At 32.9% G+C, this 24,842-nt stretch overlaps 1 protein-coding gene across 1 annotated transcript in view; it reads right to left on the bottom strand.

Annotated features, from left to right (window-relative positions):
* Positions 1 to 14,673: 14,673 nt before the first annotated feature.
* LOC148281812 (uncharacterized) overlaps positions 14,674 to 24,842 on the bottom strand; it is a 35,516-nt gene continuing 25,347 nt past the window's right edge. The window contains exons 2-3 of the mRNA XM_088226089.1: positions 22,715 to 22,906; positions 14,674 to 16,160 (exon numbers count right to left, since the gene is read on the bottom strand). Coding sequence (XP_088082215.1) covers positions 15,462 to 16,160; positions 22,715 to 22,906 — 891 coding nt within the window. The 3' untranslated portion in view covers positions 14,674 to 15,461. The remainder of the gene's footprint in view (positions 16,161 to 22,714; positions 22,907 to 24,842) is intronic.

The raw sequence follows: 24,842 nt of genomic DNA, 5'->3' as shown, positions 1-24,842 counted from the left end.
AGGGTTTGATAGTCCGCATAGACCTACACTCTGGAAAATACTAGAAGCATATGGGATGCTTATAAAACTAATCGAACTTATTAAAGCCCTTTACTAAAGTAACGATTGCCGAATCAGAATTAACGATGTTGTCACAGATTGGTTTGAAGTCACCACTGGAGTTTTTCAAGGTTGCGTCCTTGGACCGTTCCTTTTTATAATCCTTATGGACTTCATCCTTAGAGAGTCGATTCCACTAGATCGAAGAATATCCATCTCCCCCTCCCAAAAACTCTGCGACCTAGAGTATGCCGATGATGCAGTTATAATTGACGATTCAGTCGGGGGTCTTCAGGTCACTGTAGATAAGCGAAATAGGTGCTCGGCATGCATGGGTTTAAAAATCAATATTGCTAAAACCCATGTACTGTGTCTACTTCGCGCCTTGATGCTCAAGATCTCCTGACTTTGTCAAACCAAATCATCGAAAGGGTTGTTTCAAATACCTGGGAGTATATGTTACAGAAAATGGCAGGTTTCAAAAAGAACTGGGAGTGCAGTTAGGAGTAGCAGGCGCCACATTCAACAGTATAAAGGCTATCTGGAGATCGGATATCTACCCAGTGAAAACCAAATGTCGCCGATATAAAACCAGCATAAAACCTATTATCTTCTATGAATGCGAATCGTGGCACCTCACTAGGGCCCAAAATAGCAAGATTCTGAGTTTTGAGAATTGGTGTCTCATAAGAATATTTGGTGTGCGGAGGTTTGACTTTGTGAGGAATGAGGTAATAAGAGAACGGACGCAGCAAACTCCTGTGATAACTGTCGTCAAGCGGAGGCGATACGGTTGGCTAGGCCATATACTGCGGATGCCTCCCGAGAGCCTTAACCACGCTCGCTTTATTTACAAGGCGTCAGGTTCTTGACGTCCTGGACGTCCACTGCTGACAGTTCGCCGGCAGTTTATGTCAGAAGTTCGGGACGAGAACCTGACTTGGGAGGACGCAAAGGAGTTAGCGGCCAACAGAGATGCATGGAGGCTCTTTGTGGATACCATAAGCTCCAGCTAGGGAGCGGACATGGAATGATGATGATGATCTTCAATTACAGAGTTACACAGAATAACTTCCATTTTAACTTACGAATTTACATTTACGTGTTTTTTTTATTACGTGTTTAATTGATGAAATAATTATTATGATTATGGTCATTAAAGCGTCCAATTCAGGGATTTTTACTTGCAAATATGATTTTTGTCAAAACATCAGTTCTAAAATATTTTTTTTTAGAATCGTAATATGAATCGTAGCATCGTAATATGAATCGTAAATGTCACAACAGGTTTGATCGTCGGCCAATTTTTTCACTCAATTTTGTAAAACAAATTAATTAAACTTTTTTTGTTGGCACTCAAATTCTGACAGCCGTTTTTAATAAACGGTTCTGGAAAACTACATTCGAGCGTGCACGCATTTAGGAAACATATGTGTGTATTTTTGGAGAAAAAACCTTGTATATCTTAACAAAAACCAATTAAATCCATATCCTACTTTGATTGAGAAACAACCGGTCTGGCTGTAGTCCGACGATGTCGCGAGAGATGAAATTGGTTATTGGTCTATCAAACTAAGTATGTCTGCTCAGATCGTGATATTACCACTACTGTAATTTTAAAAAGTTTCTAAAATTGTTTAGGTTAAGTTCAATTAATGTACATAGTATATATCTTTTTATTAGGTGTTAAGAGAAGTTGTGTCCGTTTTTTTCTAAATTTAAAAATGAGCCCCAAAAGTTTTAAAAAAATAGTCGTTTGAAAGAAAATTTTCTGCTGTACTAGATAATGTGTTTGATTTTCCGTTACATATACTTAAGGAGAAATAATTTTTTAAAATAAAATTTGATCAATTGACAAAGGAAAAAAAAGTTTAGTCAGGAACATATTTAAGACAAAAGTCACAAGATATATTGATAGTTCTTTTTTGTGTAACACTGATTGAAAACATCGTATATTTTTTTAGTAATTTGTATTTTATGCTGAATATATTTACTGATTTTAAATCAAATAAACACGTAATTGTAAGACGTTACTACCCATTATCTACACAAGAATTGTTTTTTTTTTCTACGTAGTGGGAAACGTATATATAAATAAATGTACTAAATTTATAGTTAGTTGTAATATTATAAACTTATATTTTTTCTGAATAAACTAACAAGAATATTATTTTATTTGATTACAAGCCTTCAAAATGGAATGTCAAGTAGAGGAAAGTGAGCATTGTCAACACCTCCTTCTGTTCGCGTTCAATCGAGGGAATGAAGATGTATCTTAGTTGGCAACCTGTAATTAAACATGTTTTAAGGCAAACTTCACATGAAAATTCAATTGTTTAATAAAAAAATCGGATTTCATTTTGTAAAAAATTGAAGATAACCCTCTTACCTTTCCATTGCCATATGGGCCCTGTTTTCTGGATCTATTTCAAAATCAAAATTGTATTCTTTATCGGTATTGCCATCTGGGAAATTGATTTATTTATGATACCTTAATAACATTTATAAATTTTTCATTTTTTACAAAATAAAAATCGAAAAATGTTTGTCATGATTTACTTACGACGTTTCAGCTCTTGAAAGAAAAGAGCTGAAACCTTTATCACGTTTACTTCACAAAAGTCAACAGATGGAAGAGATGAGGAAATGTGGATGTTGAAACATGGGCAGAATGGTGAATGTTACATAGTGTGTAAAGTGGCCACTTAAACCAGCCAATGACAGGTATTAAGCCCTGTAAATGCCTAGACTTCCATATTCCCTTCTCAATAATGTTTTTTCCCTCTCTGTTGCAATAAATTTAAATATGAATAACACCCTAGGGAGGAAATCCAGCCAGTCTGCAAGCATTTGGACATACTCAAACATTGTTGATATAATTATATATTAAAATCGAATGTTTGTTACAAACCCATTATACCTAATGTTGCTATTTTACTTTGCAAGAGGACAAAAATAAGGGACCTCAAACCGTCAATTTATTTTTAATTAATTTTGAGATACAAAATACTTTTAACCTTTTATCAAAAGTTTATCAAGAAACATTACTATGGCCAACGATGTATGCTAATCGACAAACGTTTTTACTGATTACTTTAACGTCTCATTGAAGAAACATAAAGGGATTCGCTTTGTGAAATAACTGGTTACCAGCTATTTACAAAACATTACATTCCTAATAATAGTATAAAGTTGTTACAAAAGTAATACAACGAAATATTTTTATATTTTATTTTATTAATTTTTCACACCCATAAAGCTTTTACACAAAAAAAATGAAAAATGAAAAAAAAGAGGAAGGTTAAGACTCTCCTAGCGGTATAATGAAATTATTTTTAATTAATTGAGCAATCGATTTAAACCTTATGAGTGTGCGGCGGTGGACCTGACTTGGACACTTGCGGCTGATGGGTAACTCGGGTTTATTTTTTAAGCCGTGGGCCAGCTCGCAGCTCAAGTACTTGAGCTGGAGTTTTGAATTCATTATTTTACGTCGCGAGCTATGTGTAATAAATAAATGTATGGTTCACCCGTAGAGTAATAATTTTTACTTTAAAGGTTCACGGAATCACCGCTAACTCGCTGAGTCAGCTGACCTGAAGCGTCGCGTACACGTACGATTCGAACAAAACTCACAATATACCGCTGTAAGTTGTGAGTTGTGAGCCGCTTATTAGAAGTTTGAGCTGTTGCTAGAACCGGCTTAAAATTGAGTTTCCCATTAACATATTACAACAGAGATGAAGAACATTTAAGAGAGTTATTTTCTTTTGGTTTCGAATGAAATGTCAAGGTCACGTCAAAACTCGGCTGGCATTTAAAGAATGACTAATTCATGTAGGGCATGAGTTGATTGTCATAATTTTAGAAAGCTCAGGGTAAAACGCGGTCTGACTTTTCTTCATCAACACGTATTCCCGTATTTTCTCCATAGATTATGGCACTAGTATGGTGATTTTAATTTTGAGCACGACGAGGCCTCTTCGCCAATCACATGAGGAGATAAAACGAAAAACTAACCTTTATTAAGAACAATATTTTGAGTTTGTCCAAATTTTTGTAGACAAGGACTGGATTCAACTCCCTAGGGAGCTGTTAATATTAATTAATAAAAAATACATTTATGCTGGACTTTCCAAACGTCCTATACTCGTATAACTGTTACTGGCAAAGTCGCTTATAATGTTGTTCGCCTTCTGTCGACCGCATGGATTTGTTTTCTTTCTGAACGAACATGTCTGTGATTAAGGTATTGATAGTGTTTATAATATATTCGATATTAACTGTGAGAACTATTCCACTTCAGGAAGAGAATAAAGCTTCCCCGAAATACTTAGCAAGTAACTCAACGAAAAATACTTCTGGAGTAGCAATCGGTGACATTTCAAAACGTAAGCAAAAGTATTATATATTATACACATATTTAATAAACAATATCTTGAGTTTGTGCAAATGCTTGTAGACGAAGACTGGATTTCATCCTTTCTTCTATTAATTGTAAGGTCTAGTCATGTTATGTCTCTTCTGGTGAGCTTAGTCATCGTGTGCTTTTTTAAAGTTGATTTAAATTTTGTCTCCAGTGAAATTTTTCAAGTGGTAAGGTAAGTCATTGTAGTGTTGTATAGTATTTATCAGTAGAGAATGGTGATTTTATTTACAGGTAAGCTATAAAAAACATCATATATTTGTACATACATAGAAGGTACATAATATAATGTAAGTAATATATTCTATAAATCGATATTTTTCTGTGATTCTGTGTGATACAACAACTCTCATTCATGAAATCAACTCAAACGACGTAACTTCGTAAAAAATTAATTATATTTTCAAAATCAATATGGATATTGTAAAGAAATGTTTTCTTGCATCATTTTAAAAATGAAATTGTTAAAAAACGCGACACGTTTGGCCTTGACAATTATGACGTCTAGGTTTGCGACGACGTTCTTTTTCAATTTAAACGGTCACACAAGCAAAGTTCAGGACGTATGGGACGTGGACAATTTTTGGAGACGTGGAAATTTAAAATAATTAATTTAAAAATATTTTTTATGCCACTAATGAGTACTTTTTTTACTCAAAAGTATTTGATAAACACATATTAATATAAAATCGTAAAAAAAAAAATATTTCCCAATTATGTGGCATTTACGTAAAGAGGCACTATTGGCTGATATTAAAGGGAAGCTGATTTCATTCCTTAACATACAATTTTAGGTGCTATCTTAAAATAAATTTTAAAAGCGTAATCATCATCACTCCTTTCCACACCGAATGGTGCATAGGGCACTGCATTGGTACATTAATTGCAGTGTATCTTGATCATTTTTGTTACATGAAGGAACTATGATCTGTCCACAGTCCACACCCACAGGTTTAATGTTTAAGAAACAGTTGACATGTTGTGTTTTTACTTGTTTTAATTTACAGTTTTTTTTTTAATTTGCAAAAAGTTGGTAAACACTAAAGTGTCATATCTCAAAATATGACTTTTGCAAATAACTGCCCTTTTACTTATATGACGGCAGTATAGTACTTTCGAAATACATAAAATATTTGACATTAACCCTTTTCTTGGCAATATATTCTATTGGAACATATAATCTTTTTTTTTCTCATAATCTAAAACACGAGTAAAACAGCATTCAGTTAAAACTGATTTACCATGTTTTTGATTTTTAACTGCATTATCACAATTCATAATAAAATTAGAATAAAACAAAAAAATATTTATATTTTTTTGGCCTTTTCAACCATCAAATATGTAAAAAAAATATTTTGATTTGGGGTTCTCAAGCCTTTTCAACCATCAAATATGTAAAAAATATTGTTGTTTGGGGTCCTCAAGCCTTTTCAACCATCAAATATGTGAAAAATATTTTTTCGTGCTGCCAAGATAACCCATTTAAAATATTGAAAAATTGGAATGAATAATGGTTTCCTAATTTTTATCTCTTCACCCAAACTTCCGTAGACCCTTCAGAGTGGAACTGCATAATTAACTTATTTTGTAAATTTTTACCCCTTTACCTTAATACCACATCATTTTGGTAGCATTCGAAGAAGAAAAATATTTCTTCAATCGTTTTTTTTTAAGGTAACACATCTGTTGAGCTGACGCCAGTAAAAGTAATCCAAGGGGATTGTGGTGAATTGCGGCGGCCAATAATATATACAGAAAATTTCCTTTTGGAAAATGACAAGAAATCTCAAGTTTGGGCCACCATAAGGGTAAGGAACTAAAATGACTTCTTATAGCGCTGAGTAATCGACTCTTACATTTTACTTAGGATTATTGATTCGATTCCCAGTAGAAATACAAATAAACCAAATATGATTTTTCACTTTCTACACCGTTCAAATTCATAGTACCGGGGTATAAAAATGGCCATTTTTTTACTTATCCGATGAAATAGAAAGTCTTCAAACATTTGAAAAAATAAGTTCTAGTAAAGTTTGATATTACATGTGATTTAAATTAAATGTTCATATTAGTTCTTAAAATCGTATAAACTTATCATCCTTTTGTTATCTTTCTATATTATGATAATTATCGTATTCGACAGAGGCCCTGTAGGCCCGGCCCTCTTTAAATAGAAGGTGACACGTATTTAAAAGGTTGAATTTTCTTATGATTTCTCATTGCGTTTGCTTTCATTTGCTTAAATTACTGCTCCGGGATTTGAATCAAATAGACAAAGGATAGTAATATAAAACTACGAAGTCGAAAGGTTTAACAGTTGTTCAGGTCTTCAGTTGGGATGCCATGATTTTTTTTACTAATAAATCATTTGATATTTCATACCAAGCGCCTGCGGTGACTATAATTGACTAAAGTAGTTTATTTGATTTATTTTTTATTTGTTAGACCATCAAACTAAGCCAACTTTTTTTAAATTTCATTTTCATGTATCGTATTATCATCGCAACGATTTTTTGAATTTTATCTGTTATTTTATTATGCGCGTGACTTCAATAGCTCTCATTGGTGAGTTGTCCTGATTGGCGAGTTGGCTTCCCGAATTATTTAACACACATAAAACTTGTGACGTCATTTGAAATTTTTATTGAAATTATTTTAATACATTTTTGAATACATTTTAGAGAAATTTTACCACACAAAATGCCCTAATTTTTACCGCGTGTAAGTAAAATTTTTTATATCCCCTTTCCCGTAGCACTGATCTTCCGCATTACATACGACTGTCGGTAAGGATGTCGAGAAGTAATAATTAGGGGTTTTCTTATTTTTGGTTGGTATAAGGTGTAGTACGTACTTTCACATTACAATTTACAGTTTGAATTACAGATTCTTTATTATTACACTTCGATCAACAAAAAATACATTGTCGGCGGTACCCGACTGTTATTAAGTTCTGATTGGCTTGACCTGTGCCAACAAGATTTCCGTGTCCGGGCGGGATAAAGTAGTAAGTGTAGTAGCCACAGCGAAAACACACGTCTTGCAGCTCAATAACAATGGCCGCACTTGGTTTACCGACGCGATAAAAAAAATGACTTTGTTTAAGTGATGGTTAAGGGCTTTTAATCGACGTGATAAACATCTGTGATTGAGCAACTGGGTTTTGGTAATAAATATTTAATAAACAGAACTATATTCTTCATTCTGCCTTGATACAGGAATCTTTTTGGCGCAGTTCATGACGGTAAATCCATTAAAAAAAAACAAAAAAAATATAAAAAAGTAAAACGAAAATTAATCCACCGTTCTGTCAATCAATCATTTTGTCGTTCTGTGTGGATTTGTAAGATCTGCTTTAATTAGGCCCAACACCTGTAACGTAACGTAATGTATTTATTTAGATAGTCGTAAAAAAAACTGAAACAAGTTATAACTTACATTTTACTCAATATGTTTTTTCGCGATAATATATGCTTGCTTGTTTATTAATTTAACTTAAATTTGTCTTTCTTGCTTACCGTAACACTTTATTCACAGTGTTTGCTTTACAGAATTTATTTCATAAGCTTATATCTTTGCATTTTTTGTTTATATGCTTACTGTTTTTGACGCATTATTGTTATAATTGTTTTTTTTTTACTTTGTAAAACTTTTTATTATATCCTTTCTAACTAATTTCACATACTTTTTCTGTATATTCTGTTTATTATTTAGTATGTTAGCTTGTATTTTATTATTTGTAAATGCCTTTTGGGCGTTAATGAACAAAATAAATAAATATGCACAAAAATAATTACAGTAACAGTAGACGCTCTCTTAAGCTAGGGTTTTCTAGGACAGCGGTGAATGGTGATGTGGTGGACAGCCATGGTAACAGTGACTAGACAGTGGTTTCTTAGGAAAACGGCGTTGATAACATTTATGAACAATGTATTAGTTCTCGTAACTTAATGTTTATTGCCCGGTGACAATAATAATTATAACCAGTATTTATTGCATTATTGGGCTTATTTGACTGGTAAAATATGAGAAGAACATTGTATCATCATAATTACTACTGATTTCTTCTCGATATTTTGCTCAATTCATTTCGCCGAATATCAAAGTTTGCGGCGGCATGTCTTGCTACAAAAAATCATAGAAAAAAAAACATTTAATTGATTTCATAACTAAATTTAGACGTACGAAGTGTTCAGACAGACTTCTGGAGGTGCGAATTCGTAACGCTGTCATACATTGGTTTACAACACATTCTTCAAAGAGATGTCATTTCCATTGAATGTACTCGGCTGTTATCCTTTCATTTTTTTGTTAGTCTTGTAAGATAGATACATTGTACTAGCCATCACTGAACTACTATACTGCCGTCATAAGAAAGAAGGACGTTTCTACATAAAACAAAAAAGAAAAGAAATATTTTGTAACTAGGAGATTGAAAAATTCATGTGTGAAAAATACTTCAAAAATTAAGTAAATAATATGCGACAGTATGTATTATGGTTTGCCCTAACGGAATATTTAGATTCATTTTAATTTTTTTTAATAACATTTTCACCCTTTTTAGTAAAAAAATACAAGAAAATATGCTATACTTCAATAAAAAGACGCATCTAGCTAGAAACGCCCTTTTTATTTAGTAATTAAATAAACGCCTTTCTTTTTTAGTTTTAATATGCCAATTGATTCTACTCAACTAAATAAAATAGACGTTACCGGCCATTTACTGTTATTTAAACTAGTAACGCCGACCTAATAATCAATTAACTTCGAAATTACCAGCAGATCTTAAATTTAATTGAAAACGAGTAGGTATATTCATTTCAGATGTTTTAAAAACGGAATAGAAGAAAAATAAGTATTTTAATCAGTCTTCAATAATTATATAAGTCAGAACAGCCTTTTATATTTAGTAATCTTCAAGACTTTTTGCAGTTTGGTCTCATTTATTAGTGAAAATAATAGGGTTGTGGTTATTTTAAAAAGATAGATGTATTTTTAGTAAACGTGTATTTTTTTCCTGATTCCGAATATGTATTTAACTCATTTTCGAAAAAAAATGTAAGATGCGTCCTTCTTTTCCTTCTTCCCACCGTTCATTTAAAATTGATTGACTTATTTAATTCAGGATTAATACAGGTGTATTTTTTTGCAGATTGGTATTTCGGGAAATCCAAATATTACTTGTGTTGAGGTTGTCAGCCGAAGTAATGATTTAGAACGGCCGAAGATCATAGAAGGCGGAGTCGGTCACAACTTCGTCGTAGTTGCAGTCAATCCGGGATACGGTAGTGGATTCAATTTTTCAGTTAAGTTATATGGCAGCTACAACATTAAATACAACCAACAGAAGAAAGAAGAAAATAATCATTCACAATAGGTAAAACTACGCTGGCTCAGTGTCAGGCATAGAAGAAACATTTACATTCTTGACATCACTTCACAATATTTTAAATAATACCACTTCGCCTGTTTATCTGAGAGAGCTCTTCCAACCTCTATCACGGCATGGGCTGACCCTTCGTTCTACAGTCCTTAAAATATAGCTTAATTAGAATGACAGTTGTCAGCAAAAGTGACGACATAACTTTGTAGTAACGTCTAATGAGTGATTTATATTGACACACGAAAAATCATTCGTATCAGGCATGTTAGTTTATTTTTTTTAATACACTGCTTGGCATATAAATCAACATAATTATATAAAATCAGCTTTAAAATTAAAATAATCCTAATTATTAACGACGTTCTTACAAGGTTACGCTATTTTGCAAAAATGTTAAAGATGGGACAAATTGATCAATGTAAATCGATCGAATAAAAAAATATTTTTTTTGTTGTTGTTCATGAAAAAAGTACTTAATGACTGTTTTTTAGTGAATAATTGTCTTAAACACACTAACATAGGTTTGTTTATGCGTTTTTATATCAAATTTTTGGAAACTAAGTTTCATGTTTGCATGAAAAAATTAATAAAATCGATTTGATCGGTACATGATCAGTGATCAGTAATATCACATCACGTTAGTTTGGCAGCTGTCATTTTAATCAAGCTTTATTTAAGGACTATAGTAACGAGAGAACCCTTTTAATACCTATTTACCGCTTTGTTTTTTTTGCCTCCTCTTTCACTGTACACAGTAGTAGCTGCTCGATTATGGAATAATCTACCCATTAATGTCTGAGACGCCTCTTCTTTATTTACATTCAAATTACGTATTAAATGTCACTTCCTGGATATGTGAGTTTTCCTTTCTCCTCTCCCATTCCTTCCCTCTTCATGGAATAGTCTGGATATTTAGTTTTTTTTTTACTTTTTGTTTTATAATGAAAATATTATAATATACCAATAATATGTTCATATAACACTGTTTGATTAGGTAGGTAGGAAGAAATTGCCAAGGCAATATGCCCACCCTTTTGTATATGTATGTAAAATGTTTATGTTTATAAAGTATTTAAATAAATAAATGAAAGTAATTCAGAAAAAAATCTATAATAAAAAATTAACTATTATTTTATAGATTTAAATATTGTAAATTAAACTTACTTTGTTCCCATTTAGATATTTTTGATACAAAATTTTGTGACTTTGAAAAACTTTTGGAAACACTCTAAAATGAAACATTAGTCAGTTGGTAAATAAGTTCATGTTTCTTTAATTATGTTTATGGTAATATTATATCAAAATTTTAATCAGTCAACTATATTATAAAAATCCCTCTCCTCCGCTCCTCCGCTCCTCCGCTCCTCCGCTCCTCCGCTCCACCACTCTATTTCCTCGTCTCTTAACCTTCTTGTTTTTTTTCTCTTGTCCTATAAGTATAATATATTATTTTTTATATTTACTGCGTAACATGTTCTCTCATTATATTTGTGAAAAACTTTAACTGGATTTAAAAATTATTTTTCAATAATTTATATTTTTATAAAACAACTGTAGTTTTTCCTATATAATAAAAAATACGCGTTTTCTATTAGATTTCTTCTAAATAATCTTGCTTAAATTTTATGCACCTAAAAATTCCAGTGTTTTTTTTTTGTATTTAACCGTTCAAATCCAGTAGCAAAAAAAACTGAATTGTTAATTTCAGTTATTTATATCATTTTTATAAAATTATTTGGTTATTGGGTTACCGATATTATATAATATTAACTATTAATTGCGTACCTATCGTGTAGGTGGTGGTTAACGATTTTTAAAATGTATTACTTATTTTTTGAGTTTCGTCCAACACAATTAAATAGCTTTTATTTAAGTGCTTACTGACATCTAGCGGGTGTTCAGGTAACTATTTTCAACATTAGTTGCTGTACGCTGAAATCAGCGATAACATTTCAAATGAATTAAAAGAGGTTTCCCCCACCAATAAATTTACCAATGAAATTTTAGCATTGACTTAAACCTATTTAATTATAACCATAATAATGAAATCATTTTAGATTATTGGGAAAGATTGAATGAAGTGTAGCAATAAGAAAATATTACTAGAATCTTTTGTTTTCATACAATTTCGGATCGTACTCCTATTAACTGATATTATGTATTGTCACAAAAATATTTACTTTTTATGTACCGTCCCAAATTATTTTTTTTATAACTTTTGAAAGTATAATAATATCTTGTTCATGTATTACAGGTTTGGTTATTATTATTAATAATAATAATTAAGATAATATAGAAATCTAGGCATCTACAGGGCTTATGACATGTCATTCGCTGGTTTAAGTGGCCACCTTACACACTGTGTAACATTCACCATTCTGCTTATATTTGAACATCTATATTCCTTAAATCCTTTCATCTGTTGATGTTTGTGCAGTTAAAGAGCTGAAACCTTTATTTATGCGGGTGAGATTTATCTAATTGAATTATATCACCTACATATATAACGGCAACGCCTGAAAAATATTTATTAAAAAAAAATTCCATATTTCTTCGTGGACCGGGCGGATTTATCAAGAATATTTTGAGTTAGTCCCAATTTTTGTAGACAAGGACTGTACTCAACTCCCGGGGGAGTGATCATCTATATTCCTTCAATTCTTTCATCATCGTGAATGTTCGAATATGTTACACAGTGTGTAAAGTGGCCACTTAAACCAGCCAATGACTGGTCAAAAGCCCTGTTGATGCCTATTTATTTAACTTTTTGTACATAATGTTATTTGTACATTGGCGGGCTTATTGCCAAATGGCAATTTCTTCCAACCAACCAATAAAATAAAAGTTTTATTTTATAATTCAAGTTACAGAACATATTCAATAGAAAAAAAAAAAGATTAAAAAGTTAAAAATATATAAAAATAGAAATAAACGTATTTGTTTATAAATTACCTTAAATTAAAACTATTACTCAATGGGAAAAAGGAAAAAAGAGGAAAGAGGAAAAAGGAAAGGAGGAGAGATTAAGGAAGAGAAAGGAGATGAGATGAGATAATGTAGTAACATCTTTGATGGTGGATGGGAGATGATTCCACAGTCGAGCCGCATGGACACTATATGAGTTAGAGAAGAAAGAGGAATTGTGTATGGGTATTAAGAGAGTGCCTTGAGAATGAGAACGAAGAGGTAAACCATGCCTAGACTTCTATATTTTCTTCCCTAAAATGTTCTTCATCTCAGTTGTAATATGTTGATATTAACAGCTCCCCCGGAAGTTGAATCCAGTCCTTGTCTACAAAAATTTGGACAAACTTCAAATATTGGTAATAATAAGTATCCTAATCTTAATAACCGCCAAAGGACCTCGATATTTGATTCCACGTCCTGCGTACGTAGATTATCCTATTTTTTTACGAAAAATGTATTCACTATTCGTCACACAAAACATTACGAAGATTCCTAGTAGAACATTTAGTTAAAATTTTATTATTCTTTTAATGTCAGTTTAGAATTTTAAAATTTTTGTTTTTTTTTTAAATGGCAGATAAAGAAAACAGGGTATTTACGAGTATTACCATGTTTTGATTGAAGATTTACGTTTTTTGTACGACCTTCATTCGATTCATCGACAAGTCATTAGTCATCATATTATATGATTTATTTCTATAATTGAAACCAGATATGAATTATTTTTTACTCAGAATTTCGTGTTCCCGAATCCGAGTGAATAAAATGTATCAGTAAATCGACGAGAGTATTTTCGACATCAACGAATTTCTGAATTGAAACTCGTGCTTCTAAAAATTAATTGGTTCTTTACTTTATTTATTTTTAATAAAATAAATAAACTAATACCATTCAGCTGCGTGCTGGATATATTTGAATAGAGGATATAGTCAGGTAAATAGAAACACTCATGTTTTAGTGACTAAAACGGCAAAAAAATATGTTTTTTACCCCATCTAATTTAAGCAGCCGTATATTACACCCAAGCTTAGTAAAAAAACATCATCGCAAATACTATTTTTTCAGCAAGGAGGTAGGTATTTAAAACAATTAATAAAACAGGAGAGCTGTAATGAAATTAATATTTATGCACGGTTTAATATTTTCGTAATACCTTGAAGGAATTTTCAAAATATTCATTGAGAATTTTTTATAGTTGGTATTTTGCTGACTGATTGAGTGATAATTCCTATTTTAAGATTTCTGCAAAAAAAGCAGTATTGTAATATTAATTAAACTAAGCGAATTAAATAAAACGTATCCATCTCATGCCTAAGAATATTTTTTTTTAAAGAAAGAGTTTTTACTGTGCTCATATAATCTTTATAAATTGATTCAGTGCATTATATACTTGTTTATTTTTAAATTTATGGCATAACCGAAATCTGTTTATATGTTATAAAATAAATATGCATAAAACGTACGTCATCTTTAAAATTGAATGTGGATTCGAACAAGAACAAATATAATATATAAACTAGACATAATAATAAGCAGGCGTCGTGGCACACTTGGTTTGACGGCTAACTGTTAAACTAGCGTCGCGGGTTCGAATCCTGTCAATAGCTAGAAAAAAATACAAGAATTTTTTTTTCTCAATGGGTCTTGATGTTGTGGGGTATTTTTCATAACTTCATTTTACATCCTTTCTTTCCCACCTGCTAAAAAACGTCTAAAATAGAGGCTTGGCGGGTTATTCTTTCAAAATACATAAATAAAAGAGAAAAATACCCAGGTTTTTAAATTTTCATTAATAATACGATACTGTATTGTTGACCATTAGTTGAATTGATGTAAAAGGCAATAATAAAATAAAAAATGCTCTTTAATAATACATTTAATGTCGGCTTAAGATCTAACAGTATGAAATTCAATGTAATAACATATGAAAATGATTGGTAAAAAAATCACGTCCGTAATCCGGATACACGGGTCGGGCCTTACGTGCAACTAATCTGATTTTACGCGCTTGAACTTGGATTCCACGTTTGTCATTTACTGCCAATGGGTATCTACGATGTACGATCCATATTTATGAAGCGTATTAAAAAAGAGTTTAGTCTATTTTTTATAAATAATTTGTACAAATTTCCTTTCATCACACGCAATGTAAAATTTTCTAAGTAAATAAATTGAGTATTCTATCTTAAAAGCCTAGATTTATTAAGATCAATAATTTCAACTAATATTTTTCGTTTTGTTCGATCGCGTTATTCTTACAACGCTGGAAGATGTGATGCACGCGTTCCCTGGGGGGGAGTGATTTCTGTCCTCTCTTCGAGAGCAGGGCGTCGGTTTTCTTACCATCGTATCATTCAGTACTCGGTACCGCGTACCGATATGCATAACGCGATACGTGTTGATCCACCGAGGTAATTAATTAATCGACTAAAAAATGTGCGCCGAAGTTCACGCAGGGCAAGTTGCATTCTCGAGTCGAGGCTAACGAGATGTTACTCGGGTACGGCGATAAATAATAATTGCGCAATGCGATAACTCCGGCAATATTAATTTGATTTTATCCAATAATCCAATCACTGTTTCACAATCAATATCCAGCTCTCGTTGGTAATCCGATCGAGTTTTAATGAAAACAAAATATGCGCGTTAACTGGACTTCTTATCACTGTCGTACTTCAGTCCGCCGGCCGGCAGGGGGGGCGGAGGGACGTCGGGGATATCGGAGTTCTTGTTGTTGTTATTCTTTATATTCAGTCCGGGTCGGTCCTGTTTCGGAGGCTGCTGTTCCGGAGCCGGCTGGCGGGGCTCGGCCTCTAGTTCTTGAGGGCGGGGTCCTCCCCACGGCTGCTCCTGCGCGGGCCACTGGGGTTCCTGGGCCCCTCGGCGCTCGCCGTTAGCCCCCTGGGGAGCCCCGAAGAAGGAGGGAGGAATCGCGTACGGGTTGAAAGGGTTCGCGGAAAATGCCGGCTGATAGTATGGACTGTACGGGTTTCCGTAAAGGCTGCCGTACGGGTTTCCGTATGGCAGCAGCACTCCGCCGTACGGATCCGAGTAGTACGGGTTGTACGGGTTATAAGGGTCATATTGGTACGTCACTTTGGGGTTGAACTGCTGGACAGGTACGAGGCTCGGGGGGAGGCCGAGCTCATTCAGCTTCAGCGGGTTCTCCGTCGCGGGGTCGCCGCCACCGGCGGGGGAGGTTCCGGGAGGCTTCTCATCTCTGTTCGGGGGTGAGACGTCGGCTTTGGGCGGTTCAATCGCTTTCGGTTGTGCCTCTCGCGTGATTCCCTTTTCTCCGTTGCTGTTCAGATTTCCGCTCGCCTCCTGTTGCAATATTGAAGGCGGCTGAAACAGACGAAAAGAGAGAGACAGAGTTAGTCACACAATGCGCCTTTAAAAATCTTATTTACGTAGGTCAACAAAATGTATGTAACCCTTTTCCTAATACTATTTACCCCCTAAAGTTTTCTAAAATTCGTGTAATTTTGTGAAACTTTGAGGTCCAGCAAAAAAATCACTGTTCTAGTGCCATAATCCAGAGAGAAAATATGAGAATACGTTTGAAAAGTGAAACTGCGTTTCCTCTTAACAAGTAAATTTTAGGGGCTCTTAAGGGCAATTAAATAGGTTTGAATATAAGCAAAACAAAAAAGTTTAAAAGAGAATCAAATTTCATTATAATGAACTAAAAATCGTTTTGTATATGTAAGTACGTGGGTTTGATATTTTTTGCTCGTTGACGTTGTATTGATTATGAAAAAACATTTTGAAGTCAGTAAATTAAAAAAAAAAAATCATCATCTGTATCTGTAGCTAGTGGTGCATAGTTCACAGAATTGGCGCTCCAATTGCAGCGTTATTGAATATTTTTTTAGTGAAAGATAAAGTCGCTTACGGAGGGAAACAGAAATAAAAAAAACATGAAATGCTATGAATGTAAATATTTTATTTTAAAAACAAACATTTGAGTCCTCCTTACGAATCATCCAAATTTTCGATTTCAGGAGTCACTTTCCATGAGTTGTAAATAACCCTCTATAAAAATAAATGTAATAAAGCTGTGGTAGATCGGGGTACGAACCCTGGATCTCTGCTCAGCGAGCTCGCGATATCTACAGGATCACAACCTGGTAATTTTTTTAACAAACAAGATTAATTTTAAATTAAATAAAAATAAAAATAAATATTAAAAAAACAGTGAAAATGACTCATTTAACCAGAGGACACTCCATATTCATGTTAAGGAAATGCGTGGTATGACTTTTCCTCATACAAGCGTACTCCCAATTACAATACTTCCCAGGGCAGTTATTTTTTAACACACTATAGATATCCACCATTTGAGTGGTAATATAGTTTTTATTTATTTATAAATTGTCTTTTATAGGAGCAACGACCATCCGAAAACACTTAAAAAAGCCTAGTTTTATATGCCATCTGCGGACACACGGTATAAAAATACAATAACTATTTTTGAAAAAAACATGACGTGCCAAAACAGAAAATTGCTCTTTAATGGCCTTTCTTTTTAAAAAAATATCAAAACAGTTCAGTTTTGGGGTGCGGTAAACTGGAATACGAGACCTCGATTTTATCTATTTTAGCTAGGCAGCATCAGTCCGACGGGACGGGCGCTTGTATCTGTACATCCGCGAGAAATTGACAGAAAAACAGTATTCAAATACTTATTCATAAAACCGCTTTTTTACCGCATATTATCTTAAAATACTGTGGTGTAGTGGGTAAAAAAATATTTGTATACCTAATTTATTAATAAGTTAAATCTATACGTAAATAGATTTTCCCGTATTCAATTGAACAGATACAGTATGTACGTAGGCAGGTACCCAGCGCACACCTGTCACGTGACATTGAAATCTTGGACCTCCGAGAGTAAGTTGGTGCGAGTGATTTGTCTCTGACAGAAATAGAGCTGGTCTGGCTATAGCCATGGCTAACCCACGGTTTCCGATTAGCTGAATAGGTAGGCAGTGTATAGTGTAGGTACACACTCCACCTTTCAAGTCCTTATAGCGACAATATCGATTGGTCTCTACTACGCGATTTTAATTAATCATGGAATCAGTATCAGGTTTAGTCTTCGGAGAATCAAATGCGTGGTTCATAATTACACCTACTAAAGTTCGCTTCATTGAAACATAATACTCGTATATAATGCCACAACGTATTTTCAAATTGAATTGAATTTAAACTACTTTTTATCAGCCTGCTATAAGTTGTAAGTATTGCATAATATTGCACTGAATTTGTGTAAAAAAAAAAAACTTATTTTTTTTATTCCTCAATATTGACATTGCCTTCTTCGAAGTAATTACCATTGGATATGGTTTAAAAAAAAAAAAAAAAAGGAAAATAAATATTTGCCTTCTTGTGATTTACCCAAATATTTTATTTTGAGGTCCATTTTCAACGAGTTGTAAATAACTCACTATTAGAAAATGGAATCGAGTTGAGGAAGAATGGGATTCAAACCACGGACCTTTGGTCCGTGAGTCCGAGACACTAGCTACAGGATCACAACCCGATTACACTTATGCCAGCGATTTTTCCAATCCTCGAAATATTTCTAGAACGCTCTTTTTGGTATGGCTTTCAGTTCCGTTATTACGTTCATCTGCACGTTGTTCGATTGAGAACTATAAATGTACAGTGGGGGAATTCCCCTCAACATGAGCAAATTAGAAAAATACATTTTCGACTATTAGAGAAAAAAAAAGTTAGGCCAATAATAAATATATTACAGTAATGATGAAAAGCATCTTATATGTATTAAATTAAGTTTTTTTTTTTAATTTCTTTTTTTTTTATTGTTATTTTATTTTATGAACTGTGTATCATTTTTAATAAACCTACACTCAAATATGTAAAATTACAAATATGTTTTGCCATTTGCATTACGTTTGTATAAAATTTTATTTACTTAAAGTATCCTTCAAATTATGTAATAACTTATATTTACATATAAGTTATTAATTTTAAAATACTTGGTACGCTTCCAATTATGTGTTTGACCAATTAGCGCTTTCTCAATGGGCATCTTCAGATTGGTGAATATTATACAGTGTAAGGATAATTTATATAAAACTAAATAATATCTTAAGTGTAGGTTCATTTAAACAATAAGTTGAAAGAGATGCGATAAGCAATATTTCAATGGAACAGGGTGAGACAAATTATTAAAACATGTGTTGGCGGTGTACTGTAAGAGAGTATTCTATTCTAAAAAAGATTTATTGTTTTATTACAATGTACAGGGTCCAACTAAGGGGACTAATAAGGGTGAGTTTTTGAATTTTATCTGCTGATTTATATGAATTTTGTCTTTTTTTATGCTATTTATTAAAAAAAATTCTAATCTATCTAACTTTTGACTTTTATGTCCTACATGTAAAATTTTTATGTTTTTTGATTCGTCAAAATGATGTTTAAATTTATTTAAATGTGATGCATAGTTTGATTGATTAAAATTTAGACTTCGACAATGAAGTTTGTATAAATATATGTAACGGTCTGATTTATGTAAAATTTCATTATTTCTGAGGTCCGGGCTTTGCACCCCGCTCTGCCACGACTTGGTTTTCATTTTCTAATAAATAAATAGTTTGGGTAAATCATAAAAACGCAAATATTTATTCAAAAAAAGAAATAAAAAAAGAATAATCTCTCACTCAAAATAATGCTTCCAAAACTACACAGTTATAATATATTAAATATCCCGGCGGCCTCCGCAGTGTACTGGTAAATACGCTTGACTCACGCATTGAATTGTTCGATTCCTGGTGAGAACACAAAAATTAAATGTGATTTAAATAAAAAAACCGAATAATCGGTAAGGTGCCAGCCCGACCCTCCTAAAATCTACCGATCATAAATAAAAAAAACAAATCGTGGTTGCGCCGGCAATATCTGTTGATTGATATATTTTTTGAAAAGTATTTTTAACTTCTCATTAAGATTTTACAATTTTATTTCAACAAAATATAGTCAAATATTTTGTCAAAATAGTTTTTCCTTTTCGACATGAATAAAAATGTATTTAAAAATAAAATCCATCATCAAAAAATACATTCGAATTGTCACTTAACAGCTATTGCCGGCGCAACGACAAAATACTCACTTTTTTCTGTTTTCTCAGCAAGCTGGTAGTTCTGCCGGTCTGTGTTTTTTTATTACGCCACAGCAGGCCAGAAGGCCCAAAATACAGTGGAAAATTGTAGCACAGAATAGTCAGGATTGAGAAAAATCACATTTTGAATTGTATTCTTACCGGGACGATTCCCGGAACCTTCCGTTCGTGAGTCAAGAGTCTTAACAACTAAACCACGTAGGCCGCCTATTATGTTAAATTTATTACGCCTGTATATATCTGTACCTTGAAGCTGAAACGCTAGAAGACATTTTTAGTGAAATTGAGTTATGAATGTAATTTTGTTCATATATTCAGATTCTATTAATGCATTAAACATTGGAGTCTTTCGGTAGTACTGAAATAGCTAGTTCTAAAACATTGGTAGTCCAGTAATACTTTAGAAAGTCCACATTTTAAATGTTTTTCTCCTTAATATCTTTATCAAAAGCCTATAAATAAAAGTAAAAACAGCAATTAATTGTGTTTTTACTTCGAGAGATACATTTGGAATTATTTTACAACTTTAAACCACTCTCCTGAACAATGTTCAACATGTTTGAACAGAAATTAACCCATTTTATATAGCAAACATACCCTAATTTAATTTTTTTTACGTCATAAACAAACTAACACATGGTTATATAAAGTCAATATATTGTATCGATACGGTATAAAGTAAAATTAATATTTATAAACATTGAAGTATCTTCACCGATAACTAACCTAAAAACGTTTAACATGACAGCGAGAAAGACAGCAATCGGACGCAAAAGAGAGACAGCGCCTTACAAAACAATTAAGGACGCATGTGTATTCCTTTCAAAACGACGTATGTCCTCTGTTACTGCTGAAGCTGGCGTGATGAACATTGTCAAGAACGACGAAAGAGCATTGGGTGGATTCAATAAACATTATTTTTATTTTTTTTTCATTTATCAATGGGCAGGTAAAAACACGAATCAGTACAACATAAGGTCAATTCTCAACTCCACTCGATTTCTTTTAGCAAAATTTGCACCCGTGATTAGAAACTAATTAAACAAAACCAAAAAGGAAAATAATAAATATGTGTCACTCACCCTAATTTTACCGGACCGAGTAAATTTGCGCGATACGTGTGAACAGGCCCGTACATGACAGACTCAATCAATCATTTTAAGACTATTGATATTATAGATTGAAAGTTGCTGGAAAAAAAAAACCGCTGCTAGCAGTTAATGAAAATATCTCTATCTATATAAAACGAGCACTGGGTAGTGGGTGTAGCAGAGTACGGTCGGGTAGAAACTAACGCAGCGAATGATTTTGGGTCACCATTCACAAAGGAACGTGCACTGGCCGCGTACGCAATTCTATTTCCATTAAAAATGCAATTTTTCCTAAAACTTTTCTCTACTAACGAGACTTTAATGGTTTCTGGCTTGTAAAAAACAGAATCGTTCTTTGATTTTATACATACGATTGGTGTATTTTTGCTGCTGTCCCAAAATCATCATTTGCACGAATGATCATTGAGAAAGATGGCAAGGTTAATCATATTGTTTGTCGGTCATTACCGATCATTACTGATTTTTATATATGTTACAAGACCGTAAAACGTTGATTGATGTGTTGAGTTGGTTTCAGATGCAATGGAAGTTAATTGGAAATATATTTAAGCAAATATCAATAATTATTATCGTGAATCAATTATGGGTTCAAAATTTTTAATAAGTTTTCCGATATATTTATGAATATATTATTATATATTATTATATAATCGCGTATCTTAGATGTACACAAATAACTATGGTAAGAATTTATAGACCTCCCTTTTTAGTATCTTAAATGCAAGTCAAAATGTCTATTTTGACCAAATATTTCGTCAAATTTAAAACTAAACGCACACTCGTGCATTTTACATTATATATGCTCGTACATTACCTATGCTTTCGTAGTTTCGAAGTGTTCGAGTGTTTTCGACTCGATGGCTACTCATGAGTAAAAATCCTGAATAAAGAAATTGAGTGGTGATTTTTAAATTTTATTTATTTTTCCGTATATATATTTATATGGAATTTTCATTATAAAAATACACTTTAAAATACATCTTAAAATTAAGCTATACCGTAATTTGGCAAAAATTCCCACAAAGACTTCAGCGTCTAATACGAACGCCTCGTTGTGTCGTAGTTGACACGTTCGCCTAACATTCCTGAGGTCTTGCGTTTGATATGGTGGACGTGAAACATTGATTTTAAAGGTTGTTTGAATTGCAATATTAGTTGATGATAATTTCTGTAATATTTTCACACCCCGTCTTGGGTGTCATAAGTAAAAAAAAAACTGTGAGATAAGTATGGCATTAAATATAATTAGGGATATAGTACATTGTGTCAAAGTGCCAAAACTAAAAAGATCATCATAAACCGCACGCAGAGTCTAATATGATATTCATCTTTAATCTTATGTGATATTTGTCTATATCCAATACGAAATGCGGCAGTCATAATAATATATTAATTATGTATCAAAATTTACAATCAAGATTTTTTTAGTAAATATGGTATAAATATGTTGTTATTGAATAATATAAGGTACAGTATAACAATTGAGTAAATTGATCTGTGGTAAAAAATTGCGAATATCAAAATCTTCAAATTCTTTTTTTTCAGTTTGACTAGTGGAATTCTAGATGGGAGGGGGTGCAAAATTCCAAGGCAAAAGTTTCACGCAGAATGAACCAAATGGTCGACCACATTCTAATCACCTGGTGGTACAGTATCGGTCCGAGCGGATACCCCAGGGCGGTCTCATGCACCACGGGCTGGATGAGCGGGAAGGCTCTACTCGGGGTCAGGTTGTCGCTAGAGCTGATGATGGCGTTGTACACCTTGGGCACTCGCAGCAGTCCTGCGCTTGCGCTAGCCAAACAAAGGTATACGCACAAACCCAACAGCATCTGAAAAGTAAAATGAAAATAATGATTACAATTAATGAGCCTTTGCCGGATATAAAGGATTTAAAATGAAATATAACCACACACATAAATAAATAAAAATATCATTATTCTATTAATTTTAAGCGAGGAGCTAAAGCTGATATTCTTAAATCTGTTTTAGCAAAAGTTAGTTGCTGGCGCACTTAAGCTTTTCTGAAACAAATCTAGTCCATTTTGAACCAATCGAGACTGCACTTTGAGATCAGATCTTGTGGCAGCTTATTCCAACCATTAACAACAAATAGCGAGTATTTTATTAGAAAAAGCGAATATTTCCGGTTTCCGGAAAGCTAACTCACCAGTCAGAACAATTCACCGACGGCAAGTAATGACGTCACGGACGGAGTAATTACAAAATTAAGAAAATTAAAAAAATCAAAGCGATGATAATACGATACAGTAATATATATATATATTTTTTTAAAGAGTAAAAGAAACATGCAAATATTTAATTTTGAGGCCATTTTCAACGAGCTGTAAAAACAACTCACTTTTGTAAAATGGGAATCAAGTAAGGGTAGAGTGGGATTCGTACCACGGACTTTTGAGCCGTGAGTCTGAGACACTAGCCACGGGACCACAATCCGATACAAATAGGTTGATACTCTGTTGAAATATTTTTTTTTGAAACTTCCTTATTCCAGTAAGGTATTTTTTATTTGATGATACTTTTCTGACACGAGAACCAACCAGAATACAAGACAATAAAATACTAAAAAAAATACAACTATACCATTTTATTGCATTGTTTAAAAAATGTTTTAATATTGAAAGCGTCGACACATTTTGGAAGCCGCGGTCAAGCTTCTTCCAAAATGTTTTTTACTCTAATTGACGTATTGTTTTGTTTTTTAGAATAAACAAAGAAACGGATATATAACAGATGTAAGGAATTTTCTTGTACAGATTCCATACATACGGCACAGTATAAATTCATCCGTACAAATCTCGCTATTACCAGGAAATCAATCTTCTTAAGAGTGGACATTTTCTCGTTTTACTTTACACGAATTGAGGAATGCTTACATAAAACAAAGCGTTGAGTACGGTTTCTCGGGGAAAAGAAAAAAGGAATATTAGTTTTGTCAGGGCCTCAGTTGATTTATTTTGAAGATTTTTTTATATCCGTTCGAAAACTCGGTAGTAAAATAGAATTGTCAAAGAGATAAAATTTGGTAGCGGAGACTGGAAAAAAGTATCGTTTACGGAAACATAATAAATAACAGTAAATAAGCGAAGGACCAGTGGTTGAGTGGTATTGTGTAAACAAAAAAGTTTTTATTTAAAAAATATTTTTTTTACCGTTTACTCTTTGTGTTGCCGCGGTGTAACACTAGTCTACATAGCATACATAACTTGATATATCCCTATTATTTATTTAAATTATGAAGTTGTATTTTTTGCAATCTTCAAACGGACGTTTTTGCACCGAATTTGGAAAGTAAAATTTGTATAAATATGCTGGATTCTACAAAATACAAAAAATATTTACCTTTGCTATGGGGAAATTATACTAATGAATATGATTCCACAATAAGATTTGCTATAAGAAAGAGCATGAGAATAGAACAAAAAAGACAGAGACACTGTTCTGTGGCCAGCGATCGTGTAAAAGAGACAAAAAGGAAAGAAGATTTCATCAATTCATAGGTTATTGGCAGTGAGCAGGAGTATATGCTAGTTAAATGACCGGCGTATTTATGATTTTTAACTTATTTGGCTTTAACATGCCTAAATGACATATTTTTTATTATAAATTATGGGAAAGAAATTATGTAACAGTGTGTCTCAATGGTTTTTTTTCAAGGGTCTGAATTTTAAAATATTTTGTCTTTTGCTTGAGGTAAGACGATGTTACATCACCACGTGTATAAGAACTTTTCAGCACAGTCTTTTA

Source organism: Micrasema longulum, unplaced genomic scaffold, assembly GCF_059751315.1.
Source record: "Micrasema longulum isolate JH-2025_06_02 unplaced genomic scaffold, ASM5975131v1 h1tg000406l, whole genome shotgun sequence".
Lineage (NCBI taxonomy): Eukaryota > Metazoa > Arthropoda > Insecta > Trichoptera > Brachycentridae > Micrasema > Micrasema longulum.
Note: the sequence above shows the minus strand (reverse complement) of the source record. Positions and strands in the feature narration are given on the sequence as shown.